The sequence below is a fragment of the Rhincodon typus genome, chromosome 9, assembly GCF_021869965.1.
Source record: "Rhincodon typus isolate 14 chromosome 9, sRhiTyp1.1, whole genome shotgun sequence".
Classification (NCBI taxonomy): domain Eukaryota; kingdom Metazoa; phylum Chordata; class Chondrichthyes; order Orectolobiformes; family Rhincodontidae; genus Rhincodon; species Rhincodon typus.
Window position 1 is genome coordinate 78,744,664 of NC_063340.1, and position 18,072 is coordinate 78,762,735.

Here is an 18,072-nt window from a genome sequence, read left to right on the forward strand (position 1 = left end):
CTAAATGTTTGATAATCTTATATGAAAAAAATTAATTATTTCTCCTAACATTGTTCTATAATACAATAGCCAAAGCTAAAGCAACAGCAATCAATGATTAAAAACCAGAAGAACTGCGGATGTTGTAAATCAGTTTGGACTGACGGTCACCGGACCTGAAACGTTAACTCCGATTTTTTTCTTCACAGATGCTGCCAGACCTGCTGAGCTTTTCCAGCAACTTCTGTTTTTGTTCCAGCAATCAATGATTTCCAGCTTTATTTACCATTAAGATCATTGGTCCAATTTGATTATTTTGCAAGTAAGGATAGTAGCACAACGATAATGTAAACAGACTTGTTATCCAGAGGTCCTGGTTTATGATTTGGAGGCATGGATTTGACTCCCAGCAAGGCAGCTGGTGGAAATTGAATTCAGTTAATAACTCAGGAAATATAAAGACAGCGTCAGTAATAGTAACTGCGGCAACTATCATCGATTGTTGTAAAATCCCATCTGATTCACTAATGCCCTCAACAGAAGGAAATCTGTCATCCTTTCCTGGCCGACATGAAACCCCAGACCCACAGCAATGTGGTTAACTCTTAACTGCCCTCTGAAATGGCCTAGCCAGCCACTCAGATCATGGGCAATTAGGAATCAGTTTGCACCTTGCTAGCAATGTCCACACCCCAGGAAAATATTAAACTGTTTAAACTAATAAAAACAGAAATTACTGAAGAAACTCAGCAGGTCTGACAGCATCTGTGGAGCGCAAGTAGAGTTAACGTTTCAGGTCCAGTGACCCATCTTCAGAACCTGGAGATGGATCCCAAAGGGAAAGATGTGACAGGAGAAGGAAAATAAGGCGATTATTGATAGTAAGCCAGGACAGAAGAGAAGCTGAATAAGTGATAATGAGAACTGAGAGTGGGCAAGAATGGGTTGGCTGTGCTAAAAACAACCCATTGCCATGACAGAATTGGGTGTGGGTATAAAACATCGAAGGATGGAGTCAAGCTCTAACATCATTGAACTTGATGCTGAGTCCTAAGGGCTGCAGGGGTCCCCAAGTGGAAAATAAGATGTTGTTCTTTGAGCTTGTGCTGAGGCTCACTGGAACACTGCAGTGGGCCTGCAACAGAAATGTTGGCGTGGGAACATGGTGGTGTGTTAAAGTGGCAAGCAATTAGAATCTCGGAGTCATTTTTACAGACAGAATGTAGGTGTTGTGCAAAGCAGTCTTCTAGTCTGTGTTTCATCTCCGAAGCATGGAGGGGGTCACTCTGTGAACAGCAAGTACAGTTGACAACATTGAATGAAGTGCAGGTAAATCACTGCTTCTGTGTCTGGTGCCTTGAACAGTGAGGAGACAGGAGATAAATAGATAGGTGTTACACCTTCTTATCAATTTTGCGTTCAGTTTCCACTCTGGTCTCACCTTCATCTGGTCCATCTCTTCTTCTCTTCCCTTCCTTGACATCTCTGTTTCCATCTCTGGGGATAGGCTGGCCGCCAATACCCATTACAAGCCCACTGACTCCCACAGTTACCTTGACTATACATCCTCACATCTTGCTTCCTGTAAAGGCTCCATCCCATTCTCCCAATTCCTCCGTCTCTATCGCATCTGTTTTGATGATGCCAACTTTGACAAGTGGCCTCTGAAGTGTCCACCTTCTTTCTCAACTGAGGATTCCCCAGCACCATGGTTGACAGGGTCCTCAGCTGGGTCTGATCCATCTCCCATACTTCTGCCCTCACCCCTATTCTTCCCTTCCACAACAGCAATTGGGTCCATCTGGCCCACACCTACCATCCCACCAGCATTCACATCCTTGGGTCATTAGCCACCATTTCTGCCACTTCCAGCAAGGTGCCACCACCGGATACATATTCCCCTCCCCTCCATTGTCAGCATTCTGCAGGGACCATTCCCTCTGGAATATCCCGGTCCATTCCTCCTTCACTCCCAACACCTACCCACACCCCCACTGCACCTTCCCATGCAATTGCAGAATGTGTAACACCTGCCCGTTTACTTCTTCCCTCCTCAGTATCCTAGGCCCCAGACGCACCTTCCAGGTGAAGCAGCCAATTACCTGCACTTCATTCGATCTAGTCTACTGTTTTTGCTCCTCTACACTGGGAAGACAAAACACAGACTGGATGACCACTTTGCAGAATACCTACATTCTGTCTGTAAAAATGACTCTGAGCTTCCAGTTCCCTCCTCAATATTTCTGTGCCCCGATGAGCCTCAGTGCAAGCTCAAAGAACAGTATCTCTTTTCCATTTGGGGACCCTGCAGCCTCTAGGACTCAACATTGTGTTCAATAACTTTAGAGCTTTATTCCATCTTTCCATGTTTTTTACCCATCCCCACACACAGCCAACTCATTCTCACCCACTCTCAGCTCTCAATATCACTTTATTCTCTTCTGCCCTGGCCTACTATCATGAATCCCATATCTGCCTACCCATTTCGTATCTCTATCTCTGGGTTCTGACTCCATCTCTCCCCCAAGCCTCCCATAACTTCATCTTCAACATAAATACCATTTCTTCCTAGCTGCTACTGGTTCTGACAAAGAGCCACTGGACTCTAAACATCTGCTTTCTCCCCACAGATGCTGCCAGACCTGCTGAGTTTCGCCAGCAATCTCTGTTTTTGTTTCAGATTTCCAACATTCATAGTTGTTTTTTTTATTATTGATTTTTCTTGAAGTTGTTGCACTCTTGTGTTCAAATATAAAACAAAGTAACAAATGTGATGCAAAAAGAAGCTTTTTCACATAACAAGTAGTTAGGTTAATTCTTGACCCACAAATCTTTGGACACACGTAGCTGGACATTCCATAGGGTTGTGGGATCTAGAGTGCACTGCCTGGAATTCTGGTGGAAGCACGTTCAACTAAGGCATTGAAAACTGTGTTGAATGATTACCTGCATGGAAATAATATGCAAGATATGGAAGAGAAGCAAGAAATTGGCAGTAGCTAATGATGCTCATTTAAAGAGTCAGTGCACATACCATTGGCCAATTGGAGATAGTAAGGACTGCCGATGCTGGAGTCTGAGATAACACAGTGTGGAGCTGGACGAACACAGCAGGCCAGGCCTGGCAGCATCGGAAGAGCAGGAAAGCTGATGTTTCAGGTCGGGACCCTGCTTCAGAAAAAGAAGGGTCCCGGACCCGAAACATCAAGTTTCCTGCTCCTCTGATGCTGCCTGCCTGGCCTGCTGTGTTCCTCCAGCTCCACACTGTGTTATCTCAATTGGCCAACTGGCCTTCTTCTATGCCATAATGCTTCTGTGATGCTGTGAAAATTCTTGGGCTCTGTCTTCTCTTTAAGAGAAGAGGCATAGATGCTTTAAATTATACATTTGAATTTTATCTTTAATATTTATGATCATTCCATTTATCATGAGTTGCTAGCTCAAACATGATGACACTGAGATTTTCTTTTGTAAAATTGTACAATATCACTTTCTGAATTCTACAATGGGCAGCAAGTAAAGTTTAAGACATACAAAGTTAGGAACTGACCTCAGGCAGTGGTACAATCCAGGTGATACTGGATTAGCTATCTAGCCCATTGTGTGCAGCACCTGAATTTCAGTTTCATTGCAATTAGTGGACTTTAAATGTCAGGCGTGGCTTGGAATGGGCAATCGATCAATTTTGTTCAAATTACTCCATCTAAAACAAATTTCTAGTCTGCATACTTGTGAACTACCAAGTGTGTACTAAACTGCAAAACAGGAAAAAAATTAAGATAAATTTATATATTTGTCTAAAAAAGTCACAAACCAAACCCTTGTTTATTCTGCTGCCTTCTCCAACAATGTTGTAACTATAGCAGCGTTTAAGTAATGAAGTGTTTGTAGTACTTCTACTATTAACAACATTGGATACCTTTATTAGTTCCCTGAGGATGAACTTAAGTAGTTGATACAGCTGTGTGGTCCTCCAGTGTAGACCATACGAAATAGGAACAGTAGGCCGCTTGATTCCTCTGCCATTCAATAGGATTATAGCTGAAACTTGCTCCATTTCACTGTTGAGTTGTTCTTGATGTTTTTGTTTCAAGGCATGAAGGTTCATGGTTAGATTGGGAACTATTTGATTTGCAGTTTGGTATATTCTTCAGACCATAGCACATCTCTGAGAAGATACTTATTTTGCTACAATGAGTACATTGTTAGTGGAAGGCTAGATAGTTTTCTTTTTGCTAATATGGGGGTTTTGAAACCAGCCTATGACAAGATATTGTAGTAGTAGACTGCTTAACTTTCACATTGATATTGTCACATGTAGTATATTGTTCAGATGATAGATCTGTCTTCTCTGGTCATATGGTTTATTACACTTTAAGTAGTCAGTACATTCAGTAAAATCTTCTGCATTAAATGCAATATTTTATGGATTATGTTTCTTGAACAATTTTCTAGACTCTATATCCACCAATATTTGGACTACTCATTCTAACATTAGATCTTCTTTTGAAAAATTTCAGTAACTGATTTATCTAAGAGACAATTTATAGCAAATGAGCTCATTATGTTTCCAAATTTGAGTGGTTCAAATTGTACTCACAGATAAGTAATGAAATGGTCTACAGCTTCTTCTAGAAATTGATATCTGCTATTGAAGCGTGATCATGCCAGTGTCCTATTATTTCTGACAGTGAAATATTGATTAAAAGCTATTAGGAGGTTGTCAAATGTAAAATCTGCTTCTCAACAATCTGTTGTTTGTATAACATGATCTGATGTTCTTCCACGTAATACAGAAGTTAACTAACGTGTTCTGCATTTGACTCTTGTTCCAATCACAATATTGTTCAAAATTTTCAGAATTATGTTTTCTATAGAAACCTTACAAAACAATTTGCCAGAAACATTATAATGCCATCACCATCCCATCATGATTCAGGCTAATACTGTAGCCCAATCAGGTCAACTGGCAACCCAGTGTACACTGCTCAACTTTACTAACTTTGGTAATGAATATTGAACTACTATTTCATATAACAGCATTCCCACTACTTTTGATGCAATTATGATTTTAGATAGCTGTTTCCAAAATATTATAAATGGTTGACAATATGACTGGATGCATGATTGGAGCTGAATAAAAGGAGAGCTGGAGAGGTGTTATATCAAACGGATCTGAAAAATTTAAGCTTTTCTGGTTTTAAGATTTGAATTGGTGAATTTTGTTGCATTCTTTCATTGTTAAAGGCTCTTGATTTTGTTTTTGATTTAGAAGAATACTGTTCTCCTTGTGCTCCACATTTGTTGCCTTGCAGTATTCTCAGTTGATTAAATTAGTTGATAAATATTTGTTGTTGTACAAAAACAAAGTTGCTGAAGTTTACGCTGCTTTAAACGTTGTTCAATTTTACTTTACCAACATGACATCTTCATATGAAGATATTCCTTTTCCAAGATGAAGATTGTGTCTCACAAACTTGATTTTTTTGAGTATGTTACCAAAAAGGTTGATGACAGCAAAGCAGTAGACATTGTTTATTTGGACTTTAGTAAAGCCTTTGACAAGGTTCCACGTGGTAGACTAATTAGAAAAGTTAGGTCACATGGGATTCAGGGTGAGCTTGCCAACTGGATATATCATTGGCTCAAAGGCAGGAGACGAGTGGTGACGGAGGGTTGCTTTTTGGATTGGGGGCCTGTGACCAGTGGTGTTCCACAGGGATCGGTTCTGGGTCCTCTTTTGTTTGTCATTTATTTAAATGATTTGGATGAGAACATAGTCATGGTTAGTAAGTTTGTGAATGAACTAAAATTGGTGGCATTGTTGACAGTGAGGAAGGTTTTCTAAGATTACAAAGGGATCTTGATCAAATGGGTCAATGGGCTGAAAAAAAAGGCAGATGGAGTTCAATCTGAATAAATGCAAGGTATTGCATTTTGGTACAACAAACAAGGGTAGGGCTTATAAAATTAATGGTAGTGCCTTAGGTAGTATAGAACGGAGGGACCTAGGGGTGCCGGTACCTCATTCTTTAAAGTTTGTGTCACATATAGACAGATGGTTAAAAATGCGTTTGGCACGCTTGCCTCCATGGTGCAGTCCTTCGAGTAGAGGAGTTGGGATGTTATGTTGAGGTTGTACAGGACATTGGTGAGACCTCTTCTGGAGTACTGTGTCCAGTTCTGGTCGTCCAGTCATAGGAAGGGAATTATCAAGCTGGAGAAGGTTCAGAAGATTTATCAGGATATTGCCAGGTATGGAAGGTTCAAGTTACAAGAAAAGGCTGGATAGATTGGGACTTTTTTCACTGGAATGTAGGAGGTTGAGAAGTGACCTGAGAAGTTCATAAAATAATGAGATATCAAGTTGATCGTAGTTGTCTTTTCCCTAAAATGGGGAATTTCAAGACTAGGGGACACATTTTTAAGGTGGGAGAGATTTAAAAAAGAGAAGGCAATTTTTTTTTTTTTAAAACAAAGGGTAGTTTGCATGTGGAATGAACTTCCTGATTAAGTGGTGGATGCAGGTACAATTACAACATTTAAAGACATTTGGATGGATGTATACATAGGAAAAGTTTAAAGGCATATGGGTCAAGAGCAGGCAGGTGGGACTAGTCTAGTTTGGGATTATGGTCGGCATGGACTGGTTGGACCAAAGGGTCTGTTTCTGTGCTGTATGGCTCTTATGAAGTAGTATTTTCAAAAACGATCTGGGTAGAACCGGAACAAAATGGCAATATTGAATTTATATTCAATGATTTCTTTTGACTGTATCAAAGAGGTTGCTATGACTTTTTTTTTGTATCCAGAGATGTCTTTGCATCAAATTTAAAAACCCCATCATCTTTTTCTTGAGCTAATGTTTTTGCATTTTAATGAAGAATAAAATCAATAAAACTTCTTAACTGTCAAATAAAATTTTGACTTTTGTCAAACCTGTCAAAACAAGATAGACTTATTAATGTCACCCTTGGAGCTCTGATACTTTGAACTACAGCAATGATTTACATTGTGATTAAAGTTTCTCAATCAATTTTATGTATCTTAACTTGCTGTTCTTAATTTTATCTCAGTAAACAGCTCAAAATATTAACTCCCTGTAGAAGATTTAATAGTGGTCCTCTTTATAGCTTTTTGGGTGAACACAAAAGTGTTTTGCACCTTCCTTTAAGAGGTGAAATCTGCTTTTGGTTTCGGAACGCAATGTTTCTGTTGATACACAATTCATTCATCCCGCTAGCTGTTAGTGTGCTTTTACTGCTCTCATTGCTTCTTTAAAGGCTCATTTCCTCTTATTGGCTGTATGGCTTTCTGAGATTCAGTATTTTGGTGTTCTCGAAGAGTCTTTTTGTTCAGCAATGTTTCCTCCACATCATGTGTTCAGGTGTTGTTTTCCTAAATGCTAGCTGTTCTAAAAGCTATCAAGAAATCACTGGGAACAAAACAATGGTTTATTGCATTCTATAAAGAATCTCAGGTCTTATTTCTTGAACATCAATTGTCAATTTTCCAGGCATTTAACTCCACAACTTCTACAATCTTTTATTGCGGTGTTTGATGCCACACTTAGTTGGGGTTCAGGACAGAGGGTTGGGGATAAGACAATGTCAAGAATGGTCTTCAGGCTTAGAATTAGAAATAACAGCATTTAGTATTAATGTAAAATAATTAGTTATATGATAAGTATAGATCTACTAGGATTTGACATATAGTTACATTGGTTAAGGATTAATCTAGTCTCATATCCACATCCAATCTCAATCTTTCGAGTTGGTTTCAACTTTTCCCACAGAGCACTATTTATGCTTATTGAAGTGGAGCTGTGATATTATCATAAGGTTGCTCCAGGGTCCCAAAGCCCTTCCACAATGGTTCTGCTCTTAACTCAGAAATGCATATTTACAATTAGGTTCTGGCCCACGCTGCTGATGAGCTGGCAGAACAAGATATTCCATCTAGTTTTGACTCCATGTGTAAAAATGCCCACAATTCAAATTGTGACTTACTATAAAAATTAGGCTTACAATGAGGAATTGTGCAAAAAGCCATGAAAGTGTGAAAGCAAGATATGAGAAATTGACAGATCAAGAGAAACAATTCAGGAACAATGTTACATATAGCTTGGTATTCAATATGTTGTATATCAATGGCTCCATGAAAATATTTGTTGTTGGTATTGTCATTCAAGCATATGAAAGACATCACATGGGGAAATAAAACTTGCATTTTATTAACATCTCAGACATCCATCAAATAATCAGTCCGTGATGGCCTTTTAGTTTTGTAACAAACATTCTGTGGCAAAAATCTGGGAAAAGAACTTTATTTGAACACATTAGAAATGTAAAAATACAAATGAACATACATAACCAAAAAAATAAATAGAGCCAATAGTGTTTGTACAAAATCAAGAGAAAACCATGTAACTGCAAAACAAAAGGCAATATTACAAATTACAACAAATGTGTAAACCCAAACCAATACAGAAAGTGAAACGCTTAGCCATGTTTAGAAGTTGGAAAAATAATTTCTTCACTATTTATTAGAGAAGCTCTGTCATATGCCAACTCATCACTTTTCAGCATGGGGGTAAAACTCTGCTTTTGGTATTGTAATAGCTTCCAGCCACACAGAGAAAATATAGGCAACATTGGTTGTCTCATTATCCTTTCTCAATGTTCAGAAAACAAAAGCACTTTTTTCAATCCACAATATTCAAACAGCATTTGTAAATTTAGACTGGGAGTGATTCTATCCTGTTAGCCTAATGCCTGTTTCTAGTTGCTAAGGTCTGACCTAGTGTGCAATATCGCACACTGTTATGCATCACTGAATTCACACCATTAACTGTACGTGATAAGAGCCTAAATAGTTTAGGTTTGTTGGAATATTCCTGGATCACAATTTTTGATTAAAATTGTGGAATATGACAAATTAAATGTTAGAGATATATATATTCACACCATCATAGGCAACCCATAATACAATGTCAGAATTGAACAGATGTGTGAGATAAATGATGTGTCAATGCAAACATTCTTCAAAAAAATACAGCTTGATTATTACTTGGTTGTCAATTGTTTTTGAATAAGAGCTAGTGTTAGAATGCCAGCTAGTGGAATGGAATAATCTAGACCAATGCAGAGTCTGGTAAAAACTACAACAACAACAACAAATTGAAAACTTTTTCAGAAGGACAACAAGGTTGTTGGCAATCAACTTGGAAATTACCATCATATTTTGTGAACAACAAAACAACTGGGATTTATTCTTTTAGTACTATTTTTGATCAGGTGAATATAAAAATTGAATATAGGACAAGAGGTCCTACTTTTTTTAAATACACATTTGAATTATCCACATTAAAGTATGATGTTATTTGAAACCCAAATGGAATGGTGTTGGTCCTACTCTCTAACTTCCCTTCTTTTTACAATGCCTGCTATATCACATCAATAGGGATGCTGTATTGGGCAGCACTCCTTCTGCCCTGAAGTTAGGCCATAAAGAAAAATGCAAGAAAAAAGTATAAAGTTTTTAAGATGCTTCAGTATCAAAAAAAAGGCAATAGTACCAGTGGTCAGGTACGTTAAAAAATCCATTCTTCAAAATATCTCAAAAGAGCCTTGTGTGCCAGGGAAGAGAGTGTTACACCAGACACCACGCAATTGAATTACCACCACTACTTAAAACAAGATGCAGTGTCAAGATCAATTTATATGGCATGTGGCTGTATCATTTAGTGTACAATTACTTAAAAGCAGATTTGCTAAGCTTCAATGCTTGCGGTGCACTTGGTGCCAAGAATGGGTAGTTTAAAGTAATGTGATGTGGATTACACTTTCTGGCATTGCTGAGTTCAATTGTAGCTAGAATGTTAGAGAGACCAAAACATAAGTAGGGAAGGGACCAGACTAGGTTCATATTTTTTAGCAGCAAACTCACAGTAATATTAGTCAAATATCTTAAGTGTATAATGTGTCTTTCTGAGCACAATGTATGATTCAGGGACGAAGCAAGGAGCTGGATGGAAGTAGAGGGATCAGTTCTATGCAAAATATAAAAAATGGATTTAACCAAGTCAAGACATAGCTAAATAGTAAAACGTTCTATTACTAAATCTTAAAATATGTTAAAATCATTGTTCCCATGAAGACAGTGGGGAGCTTTACTTTGATTTGTGCTGATCAACATAGATAACATCAGCAATGGAGAAAACAGGAAAACTTTGCTAGCCAGTCCCGATATCAGAAAAGATATTTTATGGATCTTTTTAACATATCTCAACTACTCAAAATAATTCCAAATTCAGAAATACACATTCTACTGTCATCATTCCAGTTTCCATTTCTCACTTCAGTTATTTATATAGCTTCTAAACAATATCACAAAAAGCAAGACAAGGAACAAATTCGTACTGGTGATCATCAAAGAACTGTTATTGACAAAATTAGTTTTACATGAGGGAGCAGAATGAAGAGATGTCCTTCTGGCTTTTGGATGAAAGTTGTGTTGTGCATGTGGTTAGGAAGGATTTTTTTCTTATTTCCAGTTTCAATAGTAACATTTAAAGTAAAGGACATTCTGATGAGAATGGGGTACTTCTGTCACCAAGTCAGTATCCAAAGCAACCAGGTATGCAGTAAACCTATCTATAAAGTACATTATTTGGCAGCATAATTAGAATCCCAGTTTAACTTTATATTTCCTCATCCATGCTTGAGTGGGCTGCCTGTTATGAGCAACTTTACCATCTTGACTCAATTCTAAACAAAAACTGAGAAAGAATGCCCTGAACACATTTTACGTCAACGAGGCAAGTTCACAAGACACTTTCTTGCATCAGCTTAAATTAGGTGCAAAACTATACCAGGGAGGTGAAAGTGTGTGCTGCCTCACTGTGCCTCCTTAATCCATCAAGTTTGTTTTTAATACTTATTATGCACTAGCTCTATACAAAGTTGGGTTACTAAGATTTTGTTGGAGTGAATCACTTATGGGCTACTGATTTGAAATTGGTCCTCTGACATATTGATCAGCTCATTGTACAAAAACGAGCATCTCAATTATTCCTCTTAAGAAATGGCAAATCATGTGTGCAATCCCCAAAACAACATGTTAATTTTTGCTTGTTTATGATTTTGTTTAAATCTGACGGATAAAGAGAGTGTTAAACAAGACTCAGTTGCCAACGTAACATTCCCATCCTTTAACTCGCATGTTGTTAATAGTGCAATATTGTATAATACTAAAAATGTTGCAATCAACAGGACTTTTCAGCATTACAAATCATTAACCAACTTCTGATCACAGCATAAAGCAGAGATTCTTATCCAAAGTTACAATAATTGCTGAATATGTTTTCTACTTTGTACAGTTAAGCAATATCCTATGTGGAGTCTGTGGTTTACATACTAAACACATAAATAACAAACAGCAGTTCTTTGATTCAACAGAACGTTGTTCAACTGACCAATATACTGAGCAGTTTGGCACTGATGTTTTTGATATTCTAAGCTTGTGTTGCCTATATATTAGTCCATTTTACATAGTGCTTAAACACATTTCTATTCCAGTTTTAATAATAATGCCAATTTGCTTCTCCATTTTGTTTTGAAGATGACTCATGAAGGCCAGCAGAGCCATCGATGTGTTCACATTTCACTGGACACATCTGACAATGTGACTTCTGTCCCCCTAATGTTTCATTATTGGATGGATGCAAAGCTTACAGCCATAGCAAAAGTTATGTGGTGAGGAAAGCACCACAGAAAGCAGGAAAATACCTCAAGGCTAGTGAGGCAAGCAGAACTGTTCTCAATAACATAGGCCAGATCAAAAATATTGTGCCTGTTGATAAATACTCTGCCACTTTGAAGAGACAACAAAAAAGTAGTGTCACTCATGCACAGAATTCTCTCTGTCCTCCCCATTGTGTTCGTATTGGCTGAAATGGTTGTGGTAGTCAGCATTAGAGGTTGTGATTGGAGGACTTCGATCTGAACTAGTCTTGTGCTTAGTTTGTCCTAGCAAACTGGGACTTGATAATTTCAGGCCACATGCTGAATCCAAAGCACCATCTGGATCAATAATCACACTGATGGCTGAAAAGTAAAAACACAGTAATTGTTAAATAACTGATTTCAATGAATCACAATTAACAATGCTCGATTTGTCAGATTTTTCTTCACACTTGTCTCTCAGTTTGTGTTTCATGTAAAATCAGTGTTCATTCTCATTCCTGGAAAGCATTTATTTTGGAAAACCCAATTCCAGTTTTATCACATTGTTATTGGAACAGATACACAAACTCGTTAGTCTCAGTAAAATATATTCTAAAATATGACTAATACTTTGCAGAATGCTAATGATATACCAGATGAAAAAGGTTGAAAAACTGTGATACCACTTACCTTGTAGCTGCTTCTCTACTTTTTTCAACTCCTGCAGAATTGATGAAATCTCCTTTAAAAGAATAAGCATAATTCATGAAACTGCAGAAACAAATACGTGCTTTATAGAACTCTGCCTTGTTTGTTTTCAGTGAGGGTTAGTGGATGGGGCATGTAAAATGTCAGGTGGCCAACTTCAGCTCATTCGCCACAATACAAGGTTGGGTAAGGTTCCCACCAAACAGCCTGTCTTTAGGCCTGCAGAGATCTTTAAAATGCTAAAGAAGGGTCTCAAATCTGTCTTCCTCCACTGCTAGAAGAAGCCAGCTAGTGGGTGAGAGTGCAAAGACATTTTTAAAGCTGCTTTTACGAAAAGTTCGTAAGAATGGGAAGATGGGTAAATCAGTTAGTGGGTACCCTGTGCCCAAAATATCACAGTCTCCAACCCCATTGTTTCTCCCTGCTCAACCTCTGCAGACAATGTTTAAGTTAGTGATGAGGTGTCAATCAAGTGGGCTACTTTGTCCTGGATGGTGATGAGCTGACTGTGCTGGTGGAAATGCACTCATCTAGGCCAATGGACAGTGTTCCATCATATTCCTGACTTCGTGCCTCGAAAATGGTACACAGCTTCAGGGCGTGAGAAGGCAAACTCCCAACTTCTGATGATCCTGTAGCCACAGTATTTACATTAAAATACATAACTGCCAACTGTACTTCTACAGAATGCACATTACCTAACAATAAAATAATTATTCATAATGTGCTTAATATATTTAAAGTTAAATTTAGCTGTAGTTAAACTTAGGTGCTGACTAGACATGACCAATAAGCTAATTTCAGAATCTCACACAAGTACATACATCTTAAGAAATATGACACACTGCAAGACATATGGTAAACTGCTTGATCTTCAGCTTACCTCAAAACCTTGATATGCGATTTTATTTTAAATAAAATTGTATAGGAATAGTAATTTTCCATTCTTGCCATTTCTGGCAGGTGATAGAAGAATACCAGAGGCTTCGTCTTTTCTAAAATTAATGCAGCTTGGACTGGACACATTACATGGGAGATTAATAGGAGAGGGGAATGGGAATAAAATATAAAATAGCTTACCAAAGTATGTTTAGCCTGACTGATCAAACCAGCTCTACACCCTGTTCACACATTAATTCTGATACCATGTCCACTTTTGAGGGAAAAAAAGAATTACACTAAGACCTTTCAGGTTTAGTCCAGAAACATCCCTCAGCCTCAACATGGTTATAAAATGGGGCAAGATCATTGTATGTTGAAATTTGAGATGCTACATTCCCATTTTTGACAGATGGAGGAAAACTGATGAGCAACTGCAGTTTCAACTTTAAAAATTTATTAACACAAGCAATTCATAATCACAAAAATAAAGAAAATAAAACATTTTCTGAACATTATGTAATCAACTGAATCCAACCATTTTAATTAATTTTTTTTTAATAGTACTTCTTTGGAGACAGTATGCCAGCAATATTTCACACTGCTGCAAAGATCTTCTTATCAAGACAATAATTAATAATAATAGTCTTTTTACTGCTTTTTGACAAGTATCATCAATCTGTTGAAATTTAACATTTAAATTCTAAAGTCTTGCAATCTCCTGTCTAACTCAAGATCTCTTCAATTCAGTAAGCACCAGTACCAACATGTCCTCTCAATCAGTGAAGCATTTCTATGTTAAAACTGAAAATGCGGGAAATACTCAGCAGGTCTGGAAGCATCTGCACCAGCAAGAAACAATGTTTTGATGAAAGGTCTGAAAGAACTGATAAGACCTCAGACCATGCCCTGCACACCCCTTCCCCCGCCGGAAGAGAAATCAACTCTTGTTTCTCTCCCCACTGCTACTACCAGATTAATTCAGATTTACAGCATCGGCGTTATTTTTGTTTTAGAGTTTCTATGAACTATTTAACAAGCAAATGGTGGTGCAACTTTTAAAGCAGATTTAAGGCAATCTAAACAGATCCGAACACACCAATCAAACGTACATTCAAAGTCACTGGGATACAATTGAATAAATATAAACATATCAAATCATCCACAAGAAAGGAAAACCACCCCCGTTTAAATCCCGACACTTTGCCCTTGGCATCTCACTCACCTATAAACAGGTCTGCAGAGTGCCTTAGCACAAAAGGGTTGTGAAAGCTGGGTTTTTAAGTATATTCAAGTCTAAGATAGACAAGATTTTTAGCTAAGGGAGTCAAGAGTTATGGGGCAAACAAAGGAAAGTTATAGAAAGAATAAACTGAGGATTATCATATTAACCCTGAGTGCATCAAAGAGTGGGATGAAGGTCTTTTTTAAAATACAGAATCCCCATTGTGGAAACAGGCCATTTGACCCAACAAGTCCACGCCAACCCTCCGAACAACATCCTGCCCGGACCCATCACCCTATCCTATCTATGTAACCCTGTACTTCCCATGTAAACACACCTAACCTACACATCCCTGGACACTATGGGTAATTTCACATGGCTAATCCACCTAACTTGCACATCTTTGGACTGTGGGAGGAAACCGGAGCACCCAGCGGAAACCCAACTGTGTTACGGTGCACAGAGTCTAATCAATTTGTCTGTCAATGAGTAGACAACATTCAGCTTAAAATCCAGAGCTCGCTACAATGCAGGTTATGGAAAGAACAACGTGAAATGGTCTACTAAAGGCTGGGGAAAAGGTAAATATCCAGCTTCATGGTAGAAACAGTTCACTCAAATCCGGACTACATCCACACATCAAGTTTTTTTTTCTTTATTCATTCATGGGATGAGGGCGTCGCTGTGAGGCGGCATTTATTGCCCAGAGGGCATTTGAGAGTCAACCACATTGCTGTGGGTCTGGAGTCACAAGTAGGCCAGACCAGGTAAGGATGGCAGTTTCCTTCCCTAAAGGACATCAGTGAACCGAAGTGCAACAGAAATTCAGAGTCCTCGGGGCAAAAGAAAAAATTTTGCCACGTGGTTTATAAACATCCATTCAGGCCTCTTATCTACAGTTAACCACCAACTGCGTAATTTCCACAACCTTTAACTCACTAGAAACAAAAAAAAAAGTGTTCCAGTTCTCATCATTTATCCTTGCTAGTGGAACAGGCTGCACCTAAAATTTCATTTGAATCCAGACTACGTCCACACATCAAGTGTATTAAAAGATTTAAAGTCTTCGAGTAACAAACCTCATGCAGAGGTGGTTTGATAGATGTATTATCAATTATCACTACTGATGATCATTCTATGTTTATAAATGTATATATAAAGTTAAATAAATTACAATTTTAAATAAGCTTCATATCCACTGTAAGTATCACCAATCAAAATTCCTGGATTAGTCTTCACTAATCAGATAATCATAAATAAATCTACAAATATCTTTGGAAGGGCAAAGAATTTTCAAACAGATTGTTTTTCATGGGATACCAAAATTATACACTTTGTCTTTCAGATGATAAATTTAATATTTAACCACCAGTACTGTTTTATAAAATTCCTGCATCCAAACAATGAGCTATTAAACCAAACTTGAGTCGAAGGGCAGCGCGAGGGGAAACGAGTCCCAGGGCAGTGCAACTTACCTTCGTGCAGCTGAGTGCTAGTGTGAAGAGGACTGGAGGCTTGGAGCAAAGTAGGACAGTTGTTGGGCTGGAAGCTGGTGTGGGCAGTCAGACCAAGTGCTGAACTGCTGCTATTTGAAATTCTTTACCGCACTGTAATGTCAATTTTTTAACTGTTATAACTATCATATTTCTAACTTATTTTTTAGACACTAAGTAATGCTACTACTTTGCCTTTTATTTCTCTTTTGCATCTAAGATTTGTATCGAGGTACTTGTACCTACGATGGCTCCATTAATGGCAGCCATTGCAAAAACGTTTTGCTGTACTTCTGTACTGCCGTACACATGATAGTAAAGCATATTCTATTCTATGTTATTGTACAGTTTACATTAAGATAGATTCTCAGTATATAATTCTACCAAGAACATACGTTGCAAGCAATTCACTTTCAGCTTTAGCTTATGTTAGTCACGGAATCACAAAGTTGTAGATTCAAACCCTACACAGGAGACTTGCACACATCATGTGGGTTTATGTTTCTATGGAGTGCTGCACTGTTACTGGTGCAGTCTTTTTGATCGGATGCAAAATTGAGGACTAGCGTCTGAGGGGGATATGAAGTATCCCACCCAACTATTCAGAGGAAAGCAGAAGACGCCCAATTTAATAAAACACAGAACTGTGGAGATCTGAAACAAAAACCAAAATTACAGGAGAAACTCAGCAAGTCTGGCAGCATCTGTCTAGAGAAAACTGAATCAATGTTTGTGAAAGATATACGGAGTTAAGTTAGAGCAAGCATCTCTTTTTCCCTGGCTTACCATCAACAATCCCTTCATCTGCCTACCTTTTAACTTCTCTTGGCTCCGTCTTAACCCATCCTCTCACTCTTTATCACTCCCACCCCTATTACCAGCATAAATACCACCAGAGAGAACAAACAGCTCCCGTACGTGGACGTCATGGTAGAGCGCAAGACAAACAGGGAACTGCAAACAAAAGTACACCGAAAAGCCACACACACAGACCAGGTATTGAACTTCAATAGTAACCATCCCAGCACACACAAACGAAGCTGCGTGCGAACACTTTTTAAAAAGGGCAACAACACACTGCAGCAACATGGAACTACGCCAGGAGAAAGAAGAATACCTCTTCCAGGTTTTCAAAGATAATGGATATCCAAAAAAAAACAAAAACTGGGTCAGAAGATGCCTACACGAACAACATCAGGAAGATACTACACGCCCCGACACACTCATCACACTACCCTACATCAGGAACACATTGGAACTCGCCACAAGACTCCTACAACCGCTGGGCTTCAGAGTGGAACAAAAGCCCACGTCAACCCTATGACAACTGCTCACCTGATCTAAAGACCCACTCCCCGCCATGGGCAGGATCAATGTCATCTACAAGATCCCCTGCAGAGACTGCGAGAAACACTACATCGGACAAACGGGAAGGAAACTAACAACAAGAGTACATGAACACCAACTGGCTACACATACACACGACCAATACCCACTCATCTCAATCCACATGGACAAGGAGAACCACCATTTCGACTGGGACAACACCAAAATTCTGGGACAAGCTAGGACAGAGACAGGCACGAGAATTCCTAGAAGCCTAGCACTCCACGAAGCATGCTATTAATAAACACAGAGCTCGACCCCATATACATTCCACTACGAAGGAAAACCAAAAGTGGGGTAATCCATCTCAAGGGAGTCGAGTTTAAAAACCAGGCAGGAAAACACACCGATGCTTCATCGGAGGCTGCACTGAGGATGTTACTCAGCATGGTAACGAAATGTCTGCGAAACAAGAAACCAGCTCGGCGAGCCAACCAACCTCAACACCCACAACCCGAGCTACAAATCTACTCCAAAACCTTATAGATAAATACCACCGTTTCCGAACTGCTTCCAGTTCTGAAGAAGGGTCACTAGACTTGAAACATTTACTCAGTATTCACTCCACAGATTATGTCAGACATGCAAAGTTTCTCCAGCAGTTTCTGTTTGTTTTTGATTTCCCCTCACTTCCTGGCTGTTTACACATCAACCAGTACATAAAATAGATGATTAA

General features: G+C 38.6%; 1 protein-coding gene across 12 annotated transcripts in view; it reads right to left on the reverse strand.

Moving 5' to 3' along the window:
- Window positions 1–8,192: 8,192 nt before the first annotated feature.
- cep170aa (centrosomal protein 170Aa) overlaps window positions 8,193–18,072 on the reverse strand; it is a 128,822-nt gene continuing 118,942 nt past the window's right edge. For all 12 annotated transcript variants that reach the window (XM_048601222.1, XM_048601223.1, XM_048601219.1 and 9 more), the window contains 2 exons: window positions 12,396–12,447; window positions 8,193–12,086 (listed from right to left, as the gene is read on the reverse strand). In XM_048601222.1, the coding sequence (XP_048457179.1) occupies window positions 11,881–12,086; window positions 12,396–12,447 (258 nt within the window). In that variant the 3' untranslated portion in view covers window positions 8,193–11,880. The remainder of the gene's footprint in view (window positions 12,087–12,395; window positions 12,448–18,072) is intronic.